Consider the following 11,009-nt stretch of genomic DNA (forward strand, 5'->3'; position numbering starts at 1 on the left):
TGCACCTTTCACACTTAAATACATTTGTCTGTGTCATATGAAATGGCAGTTGGTGGAAAAACAGATTTCTATTTGTAGACATGTAAGACTAATACGGGCCTATATTGCGGGTTGTCTTGTTGACTGTTTTTCTGCCAAAAGTATTACAGTCACAGCATGCAAAGAAAGTACTTTTTTTTGCAGCTTTCATGATCTGATTAATGTCACAGTAGTTGACAAAGAACCTCTAACATATCAGCAGAAAATGACCTGCTCCATTTCTGATAAAATCAATCACAATGGTGTGGAAACACCTACTTTGCACTGATGCAGACCCAGAAAATTAAACAATTAGTCATAATGCTGTATTTCACATTTCCTACAGTTGGTAATAATACGACTGAGCACCTACTTCTTGCTGTTATGCTGCTTCCCCGTTTGTAGGAGGTGTTGTCCTGCTACCTTCATGTTTGAAGGTGGACACCAAGGTTTTTAATCTAAAGTTGTTTTTTTCAAAAGTCAGACTTTGAAATGTGTGCTGTAGAAGGAAATCTGCATTATTCATTGACCGCAGCAACTGATTAAATACTAACTTCTGACAACCACAAGCAAAGGACGACACCTCTGCAAATAACCAATCAAAATGCAGCTTGGCAACAGGTCCTCTTTGGCATCACCTGTGGTGCGTTCAGCTCCATGCACCAAAGCTTAGCAAAGCTGAAACGGTGGTGCCTTGAACACCCTGTTACGTATGTAAGCCTATTGCCTTTTTAATGCCATGAGTTTGCAGACACGTCGCTGCTGATTGACACACCCACTGAACAAGAGAAAACATACCTCGAAGCCTGTTGCATACCGCTTACCGTTGCACGCTGTTGCAAGACTACAACAAGGTTGCGTGTTGTTCAACCCAGAAACAGTAGCAAAACGGTGCACAAAAAATTGTGCTAACCGTTTTCATTGTCTACGGCTTTAGTGGGCATGTACATTGTTGGTTTCAGAAACCGCCATTGTAAAACTATTATATCCAGCCACTTAAATAATGCAGTAGAACTAGCAGCACTTTTTTCTGTTGCCAGTAGGTGGGGCTTAGTCCCACTTGCCCTAAATCATCTCTATTTGTACACTATTTCCTTCAACTTGAGCCATGAACTTCGGGTCTGTACCCATATGTTTCATCAGGACCCCCTCCTGGGTTTACTGGATGGCAGAGATGACTTGGACAAGGAGGACGGGAAGCCTGAACCAGAGGCCATCTATGAAACCAACTGCCACTGGGAGAGCTGCAGCAAGGAATTTGACACACAAGACCAGCTAGTTCATGTAAGGGATACATTATCCGATAGATATTGTAGAACGGAGAGACAAAAAAAAGCTGGACATTTTTTTTTTGTAAAAATGGATCTACAGTATACCACTGAGATTATAAATTGGTCTCTCTATTTAACAGCACATCAACAATGAACACATCCATGGAGAAAAGAAGGAGTTTGTGTGCCACTGGCAGGAGTGTTCTCGAGAACAGAGGCCTTTCAAAGCCCAGTACATGCTGGTGGTTCATATGCGCAGACACACAGGAGAGAAGCCACATAAGTGCACTGTGAGTTTATCTTTATTCTCTGTCTACATACTTTCTTTCTCTCTGTTTCTGTTGGTCTTTTGGAAGTTGTTCTCTTTATCGCAACTTGGCTGTTGTTATAAAACCGTTTTATTTATTTCATTTTTAGTTCGAAGGCTGTAATAAGGCCTACTCCCGCCTTGAGAATTTGAAGACCCACTTGCGCTCTCACACCGGAGAGAAACCATACGTGTGTGAACATGAAGGCTGCAACAAGGCCTTTTCCAATGCTTCAGACCGAGCCAAGCACCAGAACCGAACACACTCCAATGAGGTACTGTAGTGCGCACCGCTGAAATGTAATACAGTAGTTTACTGTAGTTACATATGAGAGACACTTTCAGTAGCAGTGAAGGTGCAGTAAAGTAAGTTTTAGTGTGCAAGACTGTGTTGACAGATACTTTTCTCTTTTTACAGAAACCTTATGTCTGTAAAATCCCTGGCTGCACTAAGCGGTACACAGATCCAAGCTCTTTGCGCAAACATGTGAAGACGGTGCACGGCCCTGAAGCCCACATCACCAAGAAGCATCGTGGCGACACAGGACCTAGACCCCCTGGTTCAGCTATGACACCAGGAGGCCAGAGCTCTGAACTGCTGCTGGAGAAAGAAGAGACACGCAGGGAGGACTGCAAACTGTTGGCTCCTGAGACTGCTCTAGTGAGTGATAAAAAAATTTTATGGCCTGCAAGGCCATAAGAAAATACACAAAGCTTCCACATTAAAAGCAACACATGAATAGTTTTTCAGCCCATTAGGTACAAATCATATCAACTTAGCATTCCTGCATTTGAAAAGGGTTGTCATGACAATGCATCATATTACTTCTTTCAGAAATCACAGCCAAGCCCTGGTGGTCAATCATCCTGCAGTAGTGAACGTTCTCCACTGGGTAGCGCCAACAACAATGACAGCGGGGTGGAGATGAACCTAAATGCAGCTGGTAGTCTGGAGGATCTTACGGCACTTGAGGATGGAGTCCCAGGTGGAGGAGGGGAGCCAGGAAGTGTAGGAACAATGGGGATGTCAGCACAGGCTTTGAAGAGGCTGGAGAACCTGAAGATTGACAAGCTGAAGCAAATCCGCAGGCCAACCCCTCCTGGCCGCTGTGCCAGTAACAAGCTACCTGCACTTCCTGGTATGTTCTGAGATTAAATGACAAATATTCAGAACTCTGTTGTGGACATCATCTTAATTAAAGTGTAGAACTCTGAGTTGTTGCATAAAATAGAATATTTGGGCTAAAGAATGAATTGTTACAACCTAACTGACTTACGACTGATAAAGGGTTCAGGGATTTATTTCAATGGGGTAACTAAATTAACATTTTTGGTCGGTATTGATGAACTGTTTCTAACCCTCTTCTGGATTTTCATTTTCAGGTCCAGGAGAGAATATGGGAATGTGTGCACCTTCTCCACTCCTCTCAAATCGACGAGTTATGGAGCTGTCCAACCACGAGTTAGGAGGTGGCACATCGATTGGCTGCTCTTCTAATGACAGGAGAGGAAGCGGCACCAGCAGCCTAAGCTCTGCATATACTGTCAGCCGTCGGTCCTCCATGGTGTCTCCTTACCTGTCCAGTCGGCGCTCAAGTGAGGTTTCACAAATGGGAGGAATGGGAGGGGGAGGATGTCACCTCCTTGGCCCAGAGCAGAGTGGCGGAGATCCCCTCTCTCCTGAGACCAATCGCAGAGGAGCTCCATGTCCTAGAGGAGGATTGCCAGGTCTTCCTAATTTAACACCTGCCCAGCAATATAGCCTAAAGGCCAAATATGCTGCAGCGACTGGAGGACCACCACCCACTCCTTTACCCAATATGGAGCAGCCAGGTACTCCAGGCAGAAGAGGAGGTGTTTTGAGTGAGTACCAGGGCCAGCCACTGCCTCCCTTCCTTCAACAAGGTGGTCCACGTCGGCACAGTGCAAACACAGAGTATGGAACTGGTGTCATCTACCCTCATCAGGCTCCAGGAAACAACAGCAGGCGAGCCAGTGACCCGGTTCGATCAGTAGCAGATCCACAAGCTCTCCCCAAGCGCTTTAATAGCCTTAATAATGTAGCCATGATGGGCAGAAGGAATGCGCTGCAACACCGTGGCTCTGACAACAGTCTTTCCCGCCACCTGTACTCCCCCCGGCCACCTAGCATTACAGAGAACGTTATGATGGAGGCTATGGGCATGGAGCCTCACCTTGCCCCTGTCGATGCTAGGGATCGTTCCATGATGATGCCCCCTGGAGAGAGAAGCTTCATGGGATACCAGCAACAGCATCAAACTCTTGGAGGAATTAGAGGTTCTCTTGGAAACCAACTGTCCCCAAGCCATGACTCTCTGAGCTGCCCAGACCAGGGTTACATGCAGGGGCACTACCAGAACCAGGGAGGGGAAGTCCCTTCCAGGGCTAGTGGAAATCCAATGGGCCAAGCAAGGCCTATTCACTCAGAAGGTATGTCGAATACACTTCTCCAACAGGCAGAGTACAGTATGAGCACCTGTCAGCTTAGTCCATCGGGCCCTCATTACCCTAGCATAGGCCAGGGTGGTGAAGCTGGAGGCCCTTGGAGTGATTCCCACAGCCAAATCCAAACTTCAAACCATACTCTTCAGAACCAGCGAGGAATACAGTATTCAGATCCTAGCCTGCAGCCGCAACAGACACAGGCCCACTTCAACAATCAGACAGGCGTCTACAACAGTCCTGGTGGAACCCACAAGCTCACCATCAAGCCTGAGCAGCAGTTCCACCCTGGAATGGGTGGTGGAAATGCCTGTCAAAGTGCTAAGCTCCAACAACAGCGGATGCTCCTCCAGCAGACCCAGGGTTACCCACAACAGACAGGCCAGGTCCTGATGAGGAACTCTAACAAACCCAGTTGTGACTTTCAAGGGCAGAACCAGAACTCCTTCCCCAGTGGAGGAGGCTTAAGCTTGGGCTGTGCTGGCACTGCGCTCTCAGATGGGCAGAGGTCAGAAACCCCCATGATGCAGGTGAAGGAGATGATGGTGAGGAGCTATGTACAGTCACAGCAAGCACTCATGTGGGAGCAGCAACAAGAACAGCAGCAGCAGCAGCAGCAGAGTGGAATAAAACCTCCTCCTCTGTCTGATAATATTGATATGATTGCCCAGACAGCAATGATGCAGCACAGTCCACAGCACCAAAACCAGAATCTTTACTCCAACCAGCCCTATCCATCATACCCCAACCAGAACCTCGTCATGAGCCCTCCGTCCCACAACCAAGGAACCAGCTCTGTGACACCTAAAGACCAGCAGCTGACAGGTCTCCAAGGCTCATGTTATGGCCAGGAGATGGTGGCCCCCAGGCCCCCTCAGGGACGGAAACCTCTCAGCCGCCAGAACAGCATGTCCCAGGTAGGAGGAGGCTACCTGGGCAGCCCACCCCACCTTAGCCCTGCCCACTCCACTTCTAGCCCCAGGCGAGCAGTCCGACTTCCTCCAGTTCAGCATCCACAGCATCAGCAAAATGAAATGTTCTCTCCTTCCAATAACAACAACATGTACTATTCGGGTCAGATAACCATGGATATGGACAAACACATGGACCCACAGAATGGACCTTGTCTCAACCAGCAGCACGGTATGGGGTCCAACCTGGACCCAACAGGTGGCTCAAAGCCGGCCCCTATGACTCCCTATCCTGAATCTGGCCCCATCTCCAATGCTTTAGAAAACCTGGACCTGGATAATGCTCGTATAGATTTCACCTCCATTATTGATGATGCTGAGTCTTCCTCATTCAGCCCAATCAACAATCCCCTTCAGGGACAACCAGGGTCTTCCTCCCAGGCCTCATCCCGCCTCACCACCCCCCAGACTTCTGTAACCCTAGCTTCAGGCTCTGGCCTGTCCAACATGGCTGTAGGTGACATGACGTCCATGCTTACCTCGCTGGCAGGGGAGAATAAATACCTGAACACATTGTCTTAGAAGATGACTTTTGGGCATATTTTTTCAGATTAACAATCAAGTAGAGGCCTTGGCCAGTTCTCAATGTTTTGATTGAGATCCCACATGGAAATGTGCGTGGCCCAGTATCCAGAGGTAACAGTCTGGGGTTTAAAACATTTAAGTGCTGTCGCTTAAAATGATTTTACTTGGTACACTGCAAGAAGGTTAAGTTAGGGAAAAAAAAACTTTTGAATTAATCATTTCATCTAATGGAACATTAGTTGGGGCTGTTTTATCCATCCCCGTAAACCTTTATACATTAACCCAACACATTAACCCTTATTCAAGGCAGGTTCCAGAACCTATGTTACAAGAATAATGACATATTGTAATGCCCTTTGGTTGCAAGTTGAGACTAAGCTACTAATGTGATCCCATCACAGGTTTCAGAATTGTAAGAATCCCCACCCAATACCTTAAAACCAAAGGTGCCTGATCAGCCTCCCTTGCTGTATTGTTTCTTCGCTGCCTTGGTACTTGGTATTTTTCTGTGCCTTACTGCAAGACACAGAGCTACACGCCTGATATGAAACTTAAACTGAACTTTTTCCAAACAGGCATTCCAGTCACATGGGGCTGTGGCAACAGTTGAGCAGAGAAGGATGCATGTAAATACGTTTTATATACATTTATATATGTTGTGTATATGACAAAGAGACAGTGGATAAACCATCCTCCGTCTTGTGATTGACTGCTTGGATTTTGAAGGCAAATGTTCAGAAGATGTAAGATGGTTGTTTGAAGAGCTGAGTGAAGACTAAAAGTTGGGCCTTTAGTGATTGAGAAATTATTTCGCGGTGCTAATAAATATTAATCTGTATTGCTAGGGATTTCTTCCTTGTTTTGAACAACAAACTCTTTATAGTGGCATATCAGTATTCAAATGCATGCACAAATGAAGTCACAAACACACACATAACATTACACACAGACACTCAGGACTTGTTAGTGTTGTAATTGCCTTTCCAGACAGAGTTTGCACTCCACATTATTACTGTAAGTCTTTCTAAAGCAGCTGTGTACTTATTTTTTCAGTGGTGTTTAGAACTGCAAAACAGAAAATTACTTGCTTTTTCTAAGGTACATACATAGGCAATAATGAGTCGAGTTCAAATATAATGCGTGTGCAACAACCCCCTCTACATTACACTATGTCTTAGATTTTCAAACATTAACCCGACCTACATGACTGCTAAGGATCACAGCTATTTTGAGTGAAACCTGAGTCTGTATCAATAGTTTCCTATGTTTGAGAAACTGAGGTACATTCATAATACAGTGCTGCTGCACAATGGCTCTAATCCCAAAGAGGAGTTATTCATTATTATTGATTATTCAATCGCTACCACTGTGGTAAAATACATAATGTCATGGGTACAATGAGGTACTTTATTATTATTTTTTGCAACTACTGAGCTGTATTATACACAAGAAGGCTGCAGCTCTTGGTAGGAGAACTAATTTTACACTGTGGCTTTGCACTGACTACAGCATTGTGTGGTCTCTGTCTCTTATGACTATTCACATGAACCTCAATGTGATAGCGATAAGGAATTATCACAGTATTTTGTAATGCATGTCATTTAAGAACCCATCTGAACACAGCTTGACTCAATAAGGCCCTATTAAAGTATTGCTGAAGCATTTCACATGACTTTTCAGAATAAAATAGTAGCGTCACTTCAAAGTTTACTAAGCATTAGCAGGAATGAACATTTCTTCATTTTGGAAAAAGTGTACAACCTACCAAAGACACCTTAAAATGACTGAGAAAAAATGCACAAATAGTCTATTTTTAAAACAACACCAACACTAGCAATAAGGGCATGAACATTGACTGATAGAGCTGTTCTTTAGAATGTATGAGATGTTTTGTATAAAAGTATCTTTTTATATTAATGAACTTTATGGATGTTTCCTTCTATGTGTGTGTGTTTTTTTTTTATATATATATAACTGTCATCCTTCATTCTGACTTTTTTGCTGGCAAAAGAATATCACCTTTAGCAACAGAAAGCTATAATAGTAGCATTAACTACAATAGACAAAAGCCAAGTGTTATATTTTGTGTACGATTTTCTACATTTTTATACAAATGTGCTATATTTTACCAATTTATGAATAAAGATGTTCAGTGGGATGGATGCAGAAGGTTTGTCAAACTTTCCTTTTCATGTCTTTGTGCTTTATAACAACCCTGATACTATTCAAATGCTGTAATTGGCCATAGCTGCATGTTGTATACATCAAGGAGGCTTAAAGTAAAGACATAGGTATGATGCTTGCTGTGCTGGTTGACATTTGTTCCAATGCTTGGTGGATTAATGCAATGACTTCTTTCCTCCAATAGAGTGCAGCCTGAGAACAAGCACAAATGGCAACAGTATTTCTTTCATTCACTACAGATGAAGTTCCCATAGAAAAACTTAAATTTAACACTCTTTATAGTCTATCGCCCCTGTAAGCATTTAAGATAGATTTTGAATAATTTGGATACAACAACATTTCACCCCCAAATTATTTAAAGTCTAACCAACTGACATATCTCCTAAATCATCTTTTTTTTTTTAGTCCTTGCCCTAATCGGAAAACCCCTAGTTATGAATAGGATTTAGACCTGCATGTCACAGCAGTTTATTATGAGCTACAGTGAACTGCTGGGCTGCTGTACCAAGTAAGTGCTCTTGGTGACATCAGTGCCTGGACATGCTCTCTGTGGTCAGCGGGGACTGGCACTGTGGGCTGCTGAATGCTGTAAGAAAGAAAAACTACAACAAATATTGCTCATAAAATATTATCAAATGACATATCTGCTTTTAAAGACATCAAATAAAAGAGTGGTGGGAAATCTTGGAGAACAAATGGATGTTAAAAATCGTTCATACCCATGATACTGTTTATTTTGATGCTATACACCAGGGGTTTCCCAATCTTTTTGGCTTGTGACTCCATAAATTGAAGTCATGTCTATTTGTGACCTTACATCACAGAATATGGTGGTGAGTTATGAGCAGCACAATAACATTGACGCATAATTAGAGAGGGGAAACGACAGAAAAAATAAACCTAATTTTCTCTCTCACTCGCTCTCTCTCTGTCTCTGTGTCTCTCTCTCTCATCCCTTTAATAACCTTGTGACCCCTCAGCTAACTCACTTTTAATGAACCGAGTTATGGAATTAACTGCCTACAAGCAAACTTTTAAGACTTCCTGAGGATTTGAACATGCCTAGTGCAAGTAGCAATATCCAACACTAAAATATTAAACTATTCTGACCTGATAGCCTATAGAAACTAACTGAGGTCTCCATCTTGTTCGTTATTTTCGTCACTTTGTATAACACCTCGTCATGCTCATGCTGTCATATTATGTACTGTGTTTTGTGATCTTAAAAGATGGTTTACAGTAACTTTTTAATGTGTGATATTTCTAAAATTGTATCACCACCATTATTTTTTACAGTGTTGGCTCATTTTTGGTTCAGGGGCCCCAGTGTGCTTAGACTATATTGGCATTGTGGTGTTGTGGCATGGCACAGTATACTCACGGCAGCCACTACAGCCTGGCAGCCATGCTAAAGTTGACTCATTTGCTCCAAGGCAAGGGGAAGTTGTCCTGACGGACTACTGGTGTGCAATCTGGCATATCCAGATTTGTTATTTGAAACAATAGCTGAATCTCCACAGCAGGGTCCAGTAGGGTTTTTGCAGCAAGGACAGCTGATAGGAGATGAAATAGACTAGAATAATTTTACATTTTACAATTCACAATTCTACATTATAGTTTATTGTTGAATATACACGTTTGTGAAAATGTTAGTGCAAGAAACAACTAATGTTACAGCTTCTATAGACACATATGCTACACCTTGCTAAGTTTGTAGAAGTCACGTAGAAGTAGATGTAGTACTTGCCAGATTAAAGGTAGCCTACATCACAAATGTGTACAACACATCAGAAGTCATGTTCACTTTTGCATAAACTAGAATAGTTCTATAAATACATTGAATATTATATCATTTCTGTGGTGTACAATGGTTAACATTACTCCTTATTTGACACAATTACATGCATTTGAGCTGTAAGGCACACGACCTTCATTGATTCTTTTCCAGTAAACATTGTCTTGTCTCCTTCCTCAGGCAAAAGTGATTATTTTGCGAAAAGGACTATAGCTTATTTATCAAAAATTAGAGTGCATGTACACGTGTGTGTGTGAGTACATGCTTAGCTTTAAACTATATTCTTGAGCAGGTTTGAGTTATATTCTCAATGTAAAAAGTCATGCCGACGCTGATGCAAAGACAGTGTTTCCGACTCTACAAATGTGATCTCCTTTCTGCAGAGTTACAAATGGAAATGCCAAAATAAGACTTTTTTCAAATGCAAAGAAGTGGGCAGCATAATGACTTTTCTCTTTTCTTGTCTTGCCATTCAGAGGGAGGCTTTTCTTTTCCTTTGTCACTTAGGTTGGCATATAATTAACTCCTGCTTAATATGCTGTTTAAGGGCTCTCCTCCCCATGCGAGAAGCTTTGAACCCATAGACCACAGTCAGGGACAAAACCCCAGTGGGACTGCTTCCTCCGTGTGTGTGTGTGTGTGTGTGTGTGTGTGTGTGTGTGTGTGTGTGTGTGTGTGTGTGTGTGTGTGTGTTGTGCGTGCGTGCCTGTGTGTGTGTGTGTGTGTGTAAAAATAAGTTGTTTAAACAAGACAGAAAGCTGGACCTATACTGCCACAGCATTGCTGGGTACTTAACTGAACAAACTGAATAAACTCTTCAAATGCCGTGTAATTGAGGGCATTGAAAATAAGTCTATTAAAGTAGAGTATAGGTGAGTGTTTTAAAGTTGACATAATATCTTTGATTGATTAAACTCATCAATAGAAAAGCAATATGACATTTATTTAAAGTTGAATAAACAACAGAAACCATAGTTCTAAATTTCAGCAATGTAACAAACCTTTAACTTTATAATATGTACTTAAAAATTTCCGGCCTGAGTTAAAAATTTACAGTCTGATTGAAATCAACTGAAATTTTAAATGAAAATCACTTAATCTGAATACTCATACTACATGCACTGGTGTGACCATCACCAACTTTAAAAGCAAAGCAGCTCCCAGGACCTCTGAAGCACCTCTGCACCTTTGTGACCCTCAACTGTAGCAAAGTTTACTGCCACCTCCTCATCCAACTCCTCTCCTCCCTCTTTTTCTCCTCCTCTATCCATCCAACCACAAAGAGCCCTGATGACCCTGCCGTCCATCTCTTTCTTCAGCCCTCTGCTCCCTCCCCACCTTCAGGATGCTTTTGCTTCCAGAATCTATTAAGAGGCAACCCCCTCTATACCAGCCACCCATGATGGGTGAAGGGAGATGTATTTGTTTTTTTCCACCAGCTGATAATGCATATAGGGGAAAGGGTCCTACTAAAA

General features: G+C 42.8%; 1 protein-coding gene across 1 annotated transcript in view; it reads left to right on the forward strand.

Moving 5' to 3' along the window:
• gli1 (GLI family zinc finger 1) overlaps positions 1-6,305 on the forward strand; it is a 53,807-nt gene extending 47,502 nt beyond the window's left edge. The window contains exons 8-13 of the mRNA XM_083939448.1: positions 1,162-1,302; positions 1,430-1,579; positions 1,707-1,871; positions 2,015-2,257; positions 2,432-2,735; positions 2,980-6,305. Of these exons, the coding sequence (XP_083795574.1) occupies positions 1,162-1,302; positions 1,430-1,579; positions 1,707-1,871; positions 2,015-2,257; positions 2,432-2,735; positions 2,980-5,552 (3,576 nt within the window). The 3' untranslated portion in view covers positions 5,553-6,305. The remainder of the gene's footprint in view (positions 1-1,161; positions 1,303-1,429; positions 1,580-1,706; positions 1,872-2,014; positions 2,258-2,431; positions 2,736-2,979) is intronic.
• The last annotated feature ends 4,704 nt before the right edge of the window (positions 6,306-11,009 follow it).

Source organism: Echiichthys vipera, assembly GCF_963691815.1.
Source record: "Echiichthys vipera genome assembly, chromosome: X".
Classification (NCBI taxonomy): Eukaryota; Metazoa; Chordata; class Actinopteri; order Perciformes; family Trachinidae; genus Echiichthys; species Echiichthys vipera.